This window comes from Haliotis rufescens, unplaced genomic scaffold (assembly GCF_023055435.1).
Source record: "Haliotis rufescens isolate VD_foot unplaced genomic scaffold, xgHalRufe1.0.p SCAF_8, whole genome shotgun sequence".
Taxonomy (NCBI): Eukaryota; Metazoa; Mollusca; class Gastropoda; order Lepetellida; family Haliotidae; genus Haliotis; species Haliotis rufescens.
This window is the reverse complement of record NW_025964372.1, coordinates 12,534,606-12,550,627: the sequence shown is the minus strand read 5'-3', so window position 1 is coordinate 12,550,627 and position 16,022 is coordinate 12,534,606. Positions and strand designations below refer to the sequence as shown.

The 16,022-nt window shown below is 42.6% G+C and overlaps 1 protein-coding gene across 5 annotated transcripts in view; it reads right to left on the bottom strand.

Annotated features, from left to right (window-relative positions):
• Window positions 1-523: 523 nt before the first annotated feature.
• Window positions 524-16,022, bottom strand: part of LOC124124792 (histone-lysine N-methyltransferase EHMT2-like) — a 90,629-nt gene continuing 75,130 nt past the window's right edge. For all 5 annotated transcript variants that reach the window (XM_046488067.2, XM_046488064.2, XM_046488066.2 and 2 more), the window contains one exon: window positions 524-4,342. In XM_046488067.2, the coding sequence (XP_046344023.1) occupies window positions 4,183-4,342 (160 nt within the window). In that variant the 3' untranslated portion in view covers window positions 524-4,182. The remainder of the gene's footprint in view (window positions 4,343-16,022) is intronic.

Genomic DNA, 16,022 nt, shown 5'->3' with positions numbered 1-16,022 from the left:
TTTCGGTGCGCGATTTTGATTGGACTATGCATAGACTCGTTAGTCCAGCCAAAATGTAACTCCATAGTACCAGCCTATTTCGGCAAGGGTGGAAACTGGACTTTTATAGTCAGTTAACTCTCTTGCCTCGGGAAGATGTCCACTGCCTGACATTGAAGCACTATGTAGAGCATGATGTCAAGCGAGAAACATTGCTGCTTGCGCTTGAAGTATTGACTATGCCTGCATTCAAATAGTGACCCTATTCAGCAAACATTGTTTCCATCAGATTATAGTAGCTGTGAAAACAAACTAGGGTACTGCCCCTTTCCCGAGTTTCTCCACCATAAAAACACACCCAGCTGTATGCTTCTATTTGCATCTCTACGGGTACTCCGGATAGAATAGGTCTAGTGAGGGTCTGTTAGTTATGACAGACATTGAACATGCTGCAAAAAACTGGTTTGCCTGGACGCGGTTGGATTTATTACTGTTGGGCCAATATAACAGCATTGGTGCATAAGGAGAACAGTGAGGTGCTACATGGAATCATGATGTTTATTCACTTGATGAGCTGGAGGCCACTACAGAAAAGCAGTAAGATGAGAAATGACAAACAAATGGTTTCAGTCAAGGACAATAATCTTGAATAATATAATTTCATCATTATTAAAATATTTCATCATGTTGTTTTCCTCCACAAACGGCTGATTTGCAGACTATCAGCTACACAGAAAAGTTGGAGGTTCCAGCAATGTGTAGCCAGGAAAACCACAGGCAACAACAGAAGAAAGAACATTCTCTTCAACAGCAAGTATAGCAAATTAGTATCAAAAGATAGTGGTTCTTCAAGATCATGAACATAAAAGGTTCCTAAAATACTTCTCATAACATGTTTTTGCATCCTCCTCTTACAAAACAGACATTTAGCAATTCCAGAGTCCTTCCTCTCATTGACAGTCGCTATGGATACATGAAAGTCAACTATGACTAAGTCAACAACAAGAAACTGTTCTAACACACCAGAGTTGATTACAAATTAGCCAGAGTGAACTGTATGTATATTCATATATAGAAACACTATGAAAATGCAATTCTCACTGCAGACAATTTCAAAGGAATATTTTTTTTCAATGATTTTCTATGGCAAATTTTGCATTCAGATGCTAAAGATTTCATACACATTATGCAGTATTTTTCAGGAACCCCATGACACAAAACAAAATAACTCCCACTGTTGATTCTCTTTGATTTCATAAACTGCCTGTATAAGTATGTAAACATTTATGTAAACAATTATGTAAACATGTTTCAATCTTTCTTGTTATTTTTTCTCACTCTCTCTCTTAACTGAGGGAATTTAATTCATAAATGTAAACTGCATAGATGATTAAAAAACATGAAAATTGCATCTTCAAAGAGTCAGCATATATGATGAGTGAGTGAGTACGGTTTTACGCCACTTTTAGCAATATTCCAGCAATATCACGGCAGGGGACACCAGAAATGGGCTTCACACATTGTACCCATGTCGGGAATCGAACCCAGGTCTTTGGCGTGACGAGCGAACGCTTTTACCACTAGGCTACCCGACCGCCCCGCATATATGATGAAGTCCAGTGGTAGTACTAACTTATAAAAAAGAAATCATCAATTAAAAAAAAGCACAAAAAATTGATTCAGTTGACACTGATTCACACTTTTACTTAATTTATGTGCCTGTTTCCAGCAGGATGTTATCTATGTAAAATATGCTTCCAAAACAATACATTATTGTACATGCACCTCAGCTCTGTGGCAAGGAACCCCTCCTGCTAACCTTACTTGCTGTAAACGCTCTAGTCCAGCCCTGTGTGTAAAACACAGCAATCCAGTATCAAATTACCACAATCAGGAGTGCTGCAAATTATAGTTCACTGGATTTACAAAGTATTTCCAATTGACCTAATTGAAAATACAACTAAGAGCAGGTATTTCATATCTCTACTGCCAGCTGGTATGAGAAAAATGACGAGGATGATAGTCTAGCATTGCCTGTGAAGTTCTAACAGAAAGTAGGGATTATTCACACTTCATCAAATATGTAAACACTTCATTAAAGAAAGCAGGTGTGTGAAAGGTCAGAGATAAATCAATGGCAAAGAAAAAGTGAATAAAATCTATTACTAAAAGCAAAGTAGATCAGGCTTTAACATGCTTCCCAAACCAATGATAAACACCACTGACGTTGTCACGTTACACATACCATGTACAGTACACACACGATATATAGGCTATGTACATAGGCATCTTCATCACGGTTACACATACTTAACAGAAGAACATTTGTGTTAACAACTTAACACAACAGAGGTAAACACCGACAGACAGGGACAGGGCTGCTCTCATCCCAGCATCCTTCCAGTTAGCTATGTATCACCTGTACAGAAAGACCTCTTCAAGATCAATAGTGATAGTGTTAGAATTTAAACTGTCATTATCATTACTGACAAGGAAAATCAGTTTCACAGCGTACATGTCTTACATTTTTCTAACCACACATGAGAAAGAAATAATTTTCAAAATTTGCTGAAAAACATTTTCAATCTGGAATTGTGAAAAAAAACATTATTAATTCCTGAAAACATCCATTGTTGTCAGCTCTGTCCATTCCTGGAGGCAAAAATTGCCCTATCATATCCATCAACATCCTATTATTTGAATAAAAATATATGGAAAGTGTAACTGAGTTAATTAACCTGAGGGAGACTTACATTTGTTTGAAAAGTAAGGATTTTCATTGATATTGGCAGGTGTTACCTACTGTTACAAATAGGTGAATAGAATTTGGTTGAAACCCTCAGATATTTGCTTAAGTCTGAAAATCATGTTTGTTGCTAGAACTATAGAGTACTCAATAATGACAGATGCAATGTTTAGGAACATTATTAATAAAACATTGGTAATGTTCGGAAGTACTCTTTTTATATGTGCTGCAACAGCTGGGATAAGTTGCTGCTGCGGCTGCTGCTGTCATCAAGCAAGGGACATCATCATCTCCACTCTACACAACAAAACAGGCCAGTGGGATACAGTGGGGGAACACCAACTCAGGGGAAGAGCCCACATCAAATAGGCCATGGAGTATACAGAAACATAATAGTCACTGTCTAATGAAAAGGTGAACGTACACCAAAATTAGTCCAGAGTATTTCCACATGTGCTCTAAATCACAAATGGAGCACATGTACTACACACTTGTTTTAGAATTTGCATGACGGGGAGTCTGTGGATTATAATGTGTTAGTGTGTAGTAGACGTGTGTTGTCAGGTACAAGCTGAATATGGCTGTGTCAATGAGCAAGCAGCAGGGTTAATCTACGCACAACAAATGCAACAATGTCCCATACAAATGTGTAGGAAGTAAGGTTATTGATAGCCCTGCCCCACACAAGTTGTAACCTCGTAATTTCACAAATTTACATATCCAATTGTTTCAATAAATGACAGTGTTAGGATGAAAGGTGATATGACCGCAGACGTGAAATAGACGTCCAAGTCTCGGTGATGGATGTCAACACAAAGTGGCCGGGTCAGTGACAGATGGAATGTGACGCGGCCATTTGGGAGCAGACACCATATCTGTGAAATTGACAACCTACACTTTGAAACAGCCAGAATATCTTAGAATAGTCACACAGCAACGAAATGGCACATATTTGAAATAAATTACACTGACGTCACACGACATGACATGTATATAACCATTTCCACTAAGTATGTAATTAACAACACTGTCATATGAGAATGAGTGATGAGCTTGAACTGATCAGCCTATACAATTTGAAGGTCAGTATGATAATCTACAATGACATGCTCCATTCCTACAACACTTAGACTCTAATGGACCATCAACATTCAACATGACATTATGATTGACAGGCACACTGTTACAATGTAATAAATCATAACAATGAAATGTACAACATTTGTCTCCTGTCAATGAAATAGTAGTTACATTTGACAGAAGTCGCTATAAGATCAGTCTTTATCCATGCACTTCATGCACTCAATTCCATCATACTAAAGATTTAGTACAACACACAAAGAATATTATCTGACAAATAAATGCAAAAGAGTATAAACACCAGTGTCTTGACTTTCGCCATTCTCAGTTTCCCAAACACACGTTGAAGGTGAAGATTACTAATGTTGACCTTGACCTTAGTTGTCGGGATTGTTGGGGTCTTCCTCATCGTGTCGGAGTCGATATTCCTGGAGAGTCTTGTGGATGGTCTCGGAGGAGTATTTGCATTTTGGTGACTGACAGGCGCATGTGAACTGTTTCCATTTGATAATCCAGAACTTCTCACCATAGTCAAATCTGAAGATAAACAGAGCCATAATTACTGCTTAACTTAAACTCTTAATTTTTGTTTTTTAAATATCCCAAATTTTGACATTATAGTCAATCTAGTGGCTATAAAGAAGTTATTTATACATGATAAAGGTTTCCTGTTTTTTCTGTTCCTCGTTGTGAGACGTAAAAACCTGCAATTGAATTAAATTCATAGTGCTGAACAGTGGGCATGTTGCAGGGCATATGATAATGAGCAATTAAGATGGCTTTTAAACTTGACCTTTAATGCACAATGAAAGTCCTCGTTTATTTGTGATCATCAGTAGATCAATATATCAAGCCAATCTAAGACATCATCTTCACCCATGACCTTGCTAACAAAGGCTCATTTGGCCAGCTATTGAAGGTTATTTGTCCATGACCTTCACCTTTGACGATTCCAACTCATCATTTGGCTCAATATTGATGGTTATTTGTGTGAATCCATCATTATTTATCCAATTTATCATCCAGTTTCAATATATTTTGGTCTGATCTTTGACATTCAATGTTGACAGGTTGGAAAGTTATCAAACTTGACTTATGTTTTATGATGGACTATCTAAACACTATATTTGGTAAACAATTCATCAACATTAGTTTCAGTCCCTCAGAAAACAAAAGACAATGAAAGGGGTTGGCGCATCAATCAACATTGTCATCATTGTATAAATTCCATTGGTCTAAAACATGCGGAGCTATTAAAAGACAATAAACATCAAGGATGAACAAGGCAGAGAGCAGAGTTGACACCATCAAAATGAGTTTTCCTCAATGAACTAAAAATCAGGATTGTGTCCTTTTTCAGTGAAATGATGTTACATCACAATTACTCTATTACACATGTACATTCATTTAGAAACTTGTGAATAAAAGCGAATGCATTAAAGAATATTTAATGTGCTTTTCTATAGTCCATTGCTCCTTGTTTGTGTTGGGGCCAGCACTGTATGACCATGAAGTGAGACTGGGTTGTATGTGCAGGCTGTGCTCCCCCTAACTGAGTGCGACATCCTCAGCCACTGAGAGACTCATTGCCACTGATATCCTCATAATAACCAGCCTCACAACACTCAACATGGAGACAAGTGATTTTCTAAATGTGGCGCCATCTTCCAAAAATACTTCAGAACAATTTGCCTATCTAAAGTAGTTACAAACAAGGTCAAACATTCCATTTGCATTTACCAAAAATACTTCCTTTAAACACATGCCCCTTGGCACATTAGAGGACAGGAGTACAGGCCACGTCCCTGCCTACAGTGTTATGGGGCACAGCCAATAACGGACATGCTATTATACACGTAATTTGATAAGTCACTGTCAATTAGTTTCCCTTCATTTTTGGGTACATGGTAATTGCTGCAGTCATTCAAACTTGCTGCTGGCTAGTTTGGCTATTATGCTGGAGTAATGTGTATTTCTCAACCTATTATGTGTTAAGAACTGTCAATTGTTGCCTATAAGGTACAGAAGGAGCATAGAAGTGTCGAGATGGCAGGGAAGATGTTGGTGTGTGAGGGTAGGGGAGAGTGTGGATGTTGGTGTGTGGATGTTGGTGTGTGGGGGTAGGGGAGAGTGTGGATGTTGGTTTGTGGGGGTAGGGGAGAGTGTGGATGTTGGTGTGTGGGGGTAAGGGAGAGTGTGAATGTTGGTGTGTGATGGTAGAGGGACAGTGTGCATGTTGGTGTGTGAGGGTAGGGGGAGAGTGTGGATGTTGGTGTGTGAGGGTAGAGTGAGAGTGTGCATGTTGGTGTGTGAGGGTAGGGGGAGAGTGTGGATGTTGGTGTGTGAGGGTAGGGGGACAGTGTGGATGTTGGTGTGTGAAGGTAGGGGGACAGTGTGGATGTTGGTGTGTGAGGGTAAGGGGGACAGTGTGGATGTTGCTGTGTGAGGGAAGGGGGACAGTGTGGATGTTGCTGTGTGAGGGTAGAGGGAGAGTGTGGATGTTGCTGTGTGAGGGTAGGGGGACAGTATGGATGTTGGTGTGTGAGGGTAGGGGGAGCGTGTGGATGTTGGTGTGTGAGGGTAGGGGGGAGTGTGTGGATGTTGGTGTGTGAGGGTTGGGGGAGTGTGTGGAAGTTGGTGTGTGAAGGTAGAGGGAGAGTGTGGATGTTGGTGTGTGAGGGTACGGGGGCAGTATGGATGTTGGTGTGTGAGGGTAGGGGGAGCGTGTGGATGTTGGTGTGTGAGGGTAGAGGGACAGTGTGCATGTTGGTGTGTGAGGGTAGGGGGAGAGTGTGGATGTTGGTGTGTGAGGGTAGGGGGAGTGTGTGGATGTTGGTGTGTGAGGGTAGGGGGACAGTGTGCATGTTGGTGTGTGAGGGTAGGGGTGAGTGTGCATGTTGGTGTGTGAGGGTAGGGGGACAGTGTGATCGTTGGTGTGTGAGGGTAGAGGGACAGTGTGCATGTTGGTGTGTAAGGGTAGGGGTGAGTGTGCATGTTGGTGTGTGAGGGTAGGGGGACAGTGTGATCGTTGGTGTGTGAGGGTAGAGGGACAGTGTGCATGTTGGTGTGTGAGGGTAGGGGGAGAGTGTGGATGTTGGTGTGTGAAGGTAGGGGGACGGTGTGGATGTTGGTGTGTGAGGGTAGGGGGAGAGTGTGGATGTTGCTGTGTGAGGGTAGGGCTGAGCGTGCATGTTGCTGTGTGGGGGTAGGGGGACAGTGTGGATGTTGCTGTGTGAGGGTAGGGGGACAGTGTGGATGTTGCTGTATGAGGGTAGGGGGAGAGTGTGGATGTTGGTGTGTGAGGCTAGGGGGAGCGTGTGGATGTTGGTGTGTGAGGGTTGGGGGATCGTGTGGATGTTGCTGTGTGAGGGTAGGGGGACAGTGTGGATGTTGCTGTGTGGGGGTAGGGGGACAGTGTGGATGTTGCTGTGTGAGGGTAGGGGGACAGTGTGGATGTTGCTGTATGAGGGTAGGGGGAGAGTGTGGATGTTGCTGTATGAGGGTAGGGGGAGAGTGTGGATGTTGGTGTGTGAGGGTTGGGGGATCGTGTGGATGTTGGGGGAGAGTGTGGATGTTGGTGTGTGAGGGTTGGGGGAGTGTGTGGATGTTGGTGTGTGAGGGTTGGGGGAGCGTGTGGATGTTGGTGTGTGAGGGTTAGGGGAGTGTGTGGATGTTGGTGTGTGAGGGTTGGGGGATCGTGTGGATGTTGGGGGAGCGTGTGGATGTTGGTGTGTGAGGGTTGGGGGAGTGTGTGGATGTTGGTGTGTGAGGGTTGGGGGAGTGTGTGGATGTTGGTGTGTGAGGGTTGGGGGAGTGTGTGGATGTTGGTGTGTGAGGGTTGGGGGAGCGTGTGGATGTTGGTGTGTGAGGGTAGGGGGAGAGTGTAAATGTTGGATTGTCTTGGCATGTTCAGTAGCTGATGGGTGCACTGCACATTTAACAAATACAGTCATACAGTTTTCAAAATTATTTCCAAGTAGAATATCATGAAAATCAAATCCTTAGGAAATGAATACTTGTGCCATGATCAGGTGTTTACACCATCATGTGTGCTGATTTCTTGCAGGAAACATTGCTGAGCAGAGTTCTAATCTCAATGGGCATGTAGCAAAAATTTCAAAGAGCTCTAAATCAGCTTAATTTGGCAAGCAACTCCATCATCTTTTAAAAGAAATAATCCCAGAGGCAATACATTTTGCATGACCCAGATGCCCTTACTGATAACATTAACACACATACACATACAGCAAAACATGGCCAAGGATCAACTATCACCAACATTTGGATGAAAGTGTTTCAGGAGTTTTATTTTAATTAACAACTGTCCCCATCTGACAGTGTCTCTGGGGACTACAACAACTTATCTCACAGAAAACCTCACTTCAAACAGATTTCATACAGTCAACAATTTCAATAAAAACAGGCAAAATATCACAGTAGTTGACAAGCTCTCAAATGGCAAGCCAAGCTACAAGGAATTAATTAATCAAATTGCATTTCATCTCAGGCAGCGCCCAAGAAATTTCCTGTTCATTTTTAGATAGCACACCAACTAAAATCTCATCAAACAGTTTCTTCACTCTGCTGTGAGGGAGACATTTCACAGACCTTTCATCATTAGCTTAGCAGCCACTTACATTATTACTCTGTAAGGCCCAAATGACAGCAACGGCCACATAAGATTCTGTACACCTTTGCCTTTACTACCTTCTGCTTGAAGTTAAATACCTACAAAACTGCTTGCTGCATGATTTTGAGTAAACCTACACTACCTGCAGATAAATGTTGAATACATCTTTACTACCTGTCTGATGTTGAGAACATTTATACTGTCTGCTGTTGAATACACCTATACTATCTGCTGCCTGATGTTGAATACACCTATACTACCTGCTGTCTGATGTTGAGTACACCTATACTACCTGCTGTCTGATGTTGAGTACACCTATACTGCCTGCTGTCTGATGTTGAGTACACCTATACTGCCTGCCGTCTGATGTTGAGTACACCTATACTGCCTGCCGTCTGATGTTGAGTACACCTATACTACCCGCTGTCTGATGTTGAGTACACCTATACTGCCTGCTGTCTGTTGTTGAGTACACCTATACTGCCTGCTGTATGATGTTGAGTACACCTATACTGCCTGCTGTCTGATGTTGAGTACACCTATACTACCTGCTGTCTGATGTTGAGTACACCTATACTACCTGCTGTCTGATGTTGAGTACACCTATACTACCTGCTGTCTGATGTTGGGTACATCTAGGCTGTCTGCTGTCTGATGTTGGGTACATCTAGACTGTCTGCTGCCTGATGTTGGGTACATCTAGACTGCCTGATGTTGGGTACATCTAGACTGCCTGATGTTGGGTACATCTAGACTGTCTGCTGTCTGATGTTGGGTACATCTAGACTGTCTGCTGCCTGATGTTGGGTACATCTAGACTGTCTGCTGTCTGATGTTGGGTACATCTAGACTGTCTGCTGTCTGATGTTGGGTACATCTAGACTGTCTGCTGTCTGATGTTGGGTACATCTAGACTGCCTGATGTTTGGTACATCTAGACTGTCTGCTGTCTGATGTTGGGTACATCTAGACTGTCTGCTGCCTGATGTTGGGTACATCTAGACTGTCTGCTGCCTTGTGTTGGGTACATGTAGCCTGTCTGCTGCCTGATGTTTGGTACATCTAGACTGTCTGCTGCTTGATGTTGGGTACATCTAGACTGTCTGCTGCCTGGTGTTGGGTACATCTAGACTGTCTGCTGCCTGGTGTTGGGTACATCTAAACTGTCTGCTGCCTGGTGTTGGGTACATCTAAACTGTCTGCTGCCTGATAATGGGTACACACAATGCTGTCTGATGTTGAGGGACTGAGATGAGACCAAGAATCTGGCTTGATGTGGTAGAGCATGGTTGAAAGGTTCTGAGCCTAACCACTATGGCTGCACAGTGCGCCATTACCAGTTTGCATGTAATCTCTGCAAACTGTCCACGTCTACAGGCTGCATTGGAACCAAATACACAATCAGGCAGCATATTTCTGCAGACATCAAAGTGACTTGGTATTCTCTGTGGATGAAATGGATGAAATTGGCTACCATGCGGTCAACCTCTAACTCCAACCACCATCCATGCCCCCTCCTTTAGTACTGATAAGAGGTGGGCAGTTTAAGATAGAGCCTTGAAGATGATCAACTATCAGAAGGACCTTCATCTGTCAAATAAAAATGTGTGATATGATTTTGAATGATCAAAGACTCACCACATGCATGTCACAGAGCCAATACAGTCCGCATATCTAATGACAAAGGTCAGATACCTCTGAGGAATGAACTGGGCATGATAAAGGTTTCAGAACACTGGGTTTTCAAGGCTTCTGACCCCTGATCAGACAACCTCCAGGTTCATCGTCCCAGCTGATATTGTTGCGTGATTTGTAACCATAAATGAGTCTTGAGTTTAGCGCTTTGAAAATGAGGCTAAACAACGGTCAAAAGAGTGCAAATATCTAATGTGTGAGATGGCAAAGTCTGTTCCATCTGCTGGCAAGGAGATGGCTTCAGTTTTCTCCAAAGGAACCCTTCTGTTGGACTATCTATCGAAAGGTCAGACCATTAATTGCCAATATTATGCTCATCTCTTTAGGCAACTGTGTCAGAATATCGAGACTTAACATTGTGGTGAACTCACTGAAGATGTGTTGTTCCATCAGGACAATGTACCTGTGCACAAGTCTGTTGGCTGTTGGTCTGTCATGGCTGCAATACAGGACTGTGGCTTTGACCTTTGACTAAATATCCTCTGTATTCACCAGATTTAGCACTGACAGTTTTCGGGCTTGGAACAAAGTTCCTCATGGAGACTGGCGCAGACCTCAGGTAGGTTTAAAAATTGTCTGGCAATGGTACCTTCAGAGTTGGCTGGTTGATCAGTGGCTTGAGATGAATAACATTGCAGATATTGAAACTGAATGCATCCTCAGCATCTATAATCGTCTGTCCTCTGAAACCAACCAGCAACAGTCCCTTGCTTGTGTTGAACAGGCCTCCTATGAACTGGAGCAACTGACATGCCAACAACAGGTTCCTGGAGAAAATGACATGTTGGTCTAGAACCTGGTCATCCTGGTCATGGGCACACAAGCTTAAACCCCTTGCTGTTTAAGAATGCAACCATTGGACTCATTGTGAATGACCATGGGGCCAAGGAAATTAAAAATGGCAGGACCTTCCTGTCCACTTTCTGAGTAGGAGAGATTCAAAACTGACCAAGGCTGTTGCAGAATGGATGTGAACAGTAAATTGTCCCGGGACAATTTCTCTAGGTTGCCTTGCCTGCTACCAAGGTGTAGAAAGCTGTTGACAATACTCACCATGTAGGACTCTGCTTGGAAAGCAGAAGGCAGAAAGCAGAGGACTGGTCAAGACTGGTCAAGGCAGTCATGGGACAATTGAAAGCTGTTGACAATACTCACCATGTAGGACTCTGCTTGGAAAGCAGAAAGCAGAAGGCAGAAAGCAGAGGACTGGTCAAGACTGGTCAAGGCAGTCATGGGACAATTCGTAATGAATTATTGCCTCCAGGCTTGATAACGACAAACTGACATAAAGGTTGTTGCCCATGGCCTTGATGGAGGAATGTCCTGGTGATCCTTCAAAATCCTTGGCACTGAAGCACTCGCCACAGGTATGAAGATTGAGGGTGCCTGTTCAAGTCAGGAAACTGATCAGCGATGTTGTTGTCATGGTGGTTGCCTTCATGGCCAGAGTGGTCAGGGTAGAAGATGTGGTGGTCGTGTAAGTCATAATAACGGCTGCTCCTTCCCTCTTTGATCTCTTGTTTTCAGCCTGTTGGGTCATTTTCTTGATGTCGTAAATAGAGCTCATCCTGCTCTGATATCAAAGAATTACACTCTGCACATTGGGAATCCAGCCCACAATTGGACTTTCTGCAGACTCATATCAGTACACTTGGGAAGAACAATACTTGTCCTGGACAAAGACATATTTTTGTTTGTTTGTTTGTTGTTTAACACTGCACTCAACATAGACACCTCTTACAATAAGCATGGGCTGCTAAAGACCAATTCTAACCTTTGACCTTCACGGGTTAAAGACATATCTGACATGCTGTAAACATATAATTAAATACTTATTAGCATCACATCATGAATAAAAACTGCAGCAGTGTGATAAAACAATGTGATAAATTAAAACAAATTCTATCATCACATATTAAAGATAAAGTGGTGCCCAAACTTCTGGGATAAACAAGTTTTCTGCCACATTATTTAGGACAAAATTGGATCTTTTCATGGTCATTACACTCCCACAAGTTTAGCCATGTGCCCAGTGGTTCCTAAGAGTTTTCAACTTTTTGTGAAACATCATTTTCTAAAAATACAAAAGAATGTCTTCATAATAAGGAACCTGCATATTAAGTCCCATCAGTCAAACAGTATCACAGGAGAAGATACTTTAGAGCATGTAAAAAGTGCTAAGGTCTTTCAAATGGACAACGTTTGTTTGTTGTTTAATGCCAAACTTGGCAATATTCCAGCTTTTTGACGGAAGTCTGTAAATAATAGAGTCTGGACCAGACAATCCAGTGATTGACATCATCAGCATCCATCTACACAATTGGGATACGATGACATGCATCAACCAAGTCATCAAGCCTGACCACCCGATCCTGTTAGTCGCCTCTTACCACAAGCATTTGGTTTTGACCAGGCAAGGGGTAACTAACAATCTAGTTAAATAAGAAAAGATGCTGGCCTCCTGTCTGTGGACAGTTTGGGTTTTCTTCAACTTGTTTTGCCATGTTCTCCTGTATCGAAAGGTGCAGAAGACGGTGAAACTGTGGCTGTACTACCCTACAGGAAGCCCCTCCCAATGTTGTTTGAATCATTTTGTTTGGAAGTCAAGTTTGGTTTTAATGGCAACCTTGTGCGTAAAACTACTTTTTGCCATTCATTCCCCTTAAATGCAAATAATTTAACATGGAAGCAGGCTAGTGAGTGGTGTTGACGCCTATGACAGTAATTTCACTGTTGTGACAAAGGTTCCAAGCAGCAAATAGTGTCTGATCTACACATGGTATTCCCCAAAAGGATGAAGACTCGGCAGAAATTCTTAGCCAGTCCCATCTCTGACAGGCTTGTTGTAATAACTAACATAAACATAATTAGTATTATATGACTGAGGACATGTGTACATAACAATACCTGCAAGTTATACTTTCTCACTCTTGCAAAACTCACTGTTCTAATTTTCTAAAGTTAATGCATGTTATCACAGTGTCAATTTTGTTTTTGTAGAATCCCTGATTCTGACATCCTCATAGGTTGAAGGAGTCCTCAGCATTAGACCATAAAGTCTACTTGCTAAAAAAGAACTTCAGGCTTGGGGAAAGGATCAGGGACTTTGGCAGAGCAGTATGTCCTGGAGCAGACCCATTTCTGGGTAGATGGGGAGCAGCAGACAACACAAAGCCCCCCCACACACACTGACAGAGAAGCAACAAGCAATAAACATCAATTTACAACCCTGTATTGTGACACATATGACACATTACAAGACATATCATATTGCTGAAAAACCGTGAATAATAACAGGTTTACAATGTTAAACGCAGATTCTCAAGTATACAAACAGAAAAAAGTAACTGTGCTTCATATATTAGGTCAAATAAAAATAGATTTATTCTGAAATTAAATAATGCATCTTTCAATACTATTTATGAAGACATCTAGATTTTAAGAAAATAATTCACAATTTGCAATTAATGCATAGCCCACCATTTGGATGTTTGCGTGTTTGTTGGCAGCATGATACTCACACATTTGTGAAGAGCACACTATCATTGTTTGGCTATCATATGTTCACAAACACTTTCGTTTAACCATAAACAAAGGCTTATGCAATGCGAGTGCTTGCTGAAAATCAATGTTTACAAGCTGTGCTGCCATGGCCTGCTGTTTCTCCAGACCTCTTCACCATAGAACATGTCTGGGATGAGATTGAACAACCTCTACGACAGGACCAGAACCAGCCAGTAATGCAAGCTCAGTTGGGCCAATCATTGGTTGACATTTGGAATACCATCACACAGGCGTTTTTCAATCATTTAGAGTTTCCAATGCACTGCCGCTGCCTCGCTAATATCAACACAAATGGTGGACACACCCGATATTGACATTGTAAATTGAGTTGTTACACCACCACTCTCTTAAGGCGTCACTCTGTGTCCTTTCACCAAGTACGGGGTTTGTCATTGAATTTATGACAAAACATTGATCCGACGAATGACTAAATATAATGTCATAACAATTTTACCACTTTATATGAAGAACAATTACTTTTGCTGGTATATTATTCCATTTGGCTATAAATAACATAACATTCACAGTGCCCTACAGCCCATATGTTTCTGCCCATATATACACCATCATCGATTTCTGAAATCCCCCCCCCCCCCCCCCCCCCAAATTAAGGTTGTGATTCACCTGCCAAAAGAAAGAATATCAACAGTTTGATACTACACTCCTCTCTCCAACAGACTTGATACTACACCCCTCTCTCCAGCAGACTTGCTTCTACACCCCTCTCCAGCAGACTTGATACTACACCCCTCATGAACAGACTTGATACTACACCCCACTCTCCAGCGGACTTGCTACAGCACCCCACTCTCCAGCAGACTTGCTACAGCACCCCACTCTCCAGCAGACTTGATACTACACCCAACTCTCCAGCAGACTTGCTTCTACACCCCTCCCTCCGACAGACATGAAACTACACCCTTCTCTCCAGCAGACTTGCTACTACACCCTACTCTCCAGCAGACTTGCTACTACACCCTACTCTCCAGCAGACTTGCTACAACACCCCACTCTCCAGCAGACTCGACACTACACCCCTCTCTCCAACAGACATGAAACTACACCCCTCTCTCCAACAGACATGAAACTACACCCCTCTCTCAGACTTAATACTACACCCCACTCTCCAACAGACTTGACACTACACCCTTCTCTCCTACAAGACTTAATACTACACCCCTCTCTCCAACAGACTTGATACTACAATCCTCTTTCCAGCAGACTTGCTACTACACCCCTCTCTCCAACAGATATGAAACTACACCCCTCTCTCCAACAGACATGAAACTACACCCCTCTCTCCAACAGACATGAAACTACACCCCTCTCTCCAACAGACATAAAACTACACCCTTCTCTCCAACAGACATGAAACTACACCCCTCTCTCCAACAGACTTGATACTATACCCCTCTCTCCAACAGACATGAAACTACACCCCTCTCTCCAACAGATATGAAACTACACCCCTCTCTCAGACTTAATACTACACCCCACTCTCCAACAGACTTGATACTACAATCCTCTATCCAGCAGACATGAAACTACACCCCTCTCTCCAACAGACATGAAAATACACCCCTCTCTCCAACAGACATGAAACTACACCCCTCTCTCAGACTTAATACTACACCCCACTCTGCAGCAGACTTGATACTACACCCCTCTCTCCAACAGACTTGATACTACAATCCTCTATCCAGCAGACATGAAACTACACCCCTATGTCCAACAGATATGAAACTACACCCCTCTCTCCAACAGACTTGATACTACAATCCTCTATCCAGCAGACATGAAACTACACCCCTCTCTCCAACAGACATAAAACTACACCCTTCTCTCCAACAGACATGAAACTACACCCCTCTCTCCAACAGACTTGATACTATACCCCTCTCTCCAACAGACATGAAACTACACCCCTCTCTCCAACAGATATGAAACTACACCCCTCTCTCAGACTTAATACTACACCCCACTCTCCAACAGACTTGACACTACACCCCTCTCTCCAACAAGACTTTATACTACACCCCTCTCTCGAGCAGACTTGACACTACACCCCTCTATCCAACAGACATGAAACTACACCCCTCTCTCCAACAGACTTGATACTACAATCCTCTATCCAGCAGACATGAAACTACACCCCTCTCTCCAACAGACATGAAAATACACCCCTCTCTCCAACAGACATGAAACTACACCCCTCTCTCAGACTTAATACTACACCCCACTCTGCAGCAGACTTGATACTACACCCCTCTCTCCAACAGACTTGATACTACAATCCTCTATCCAGCAGACATGAAACTACACCCCTAT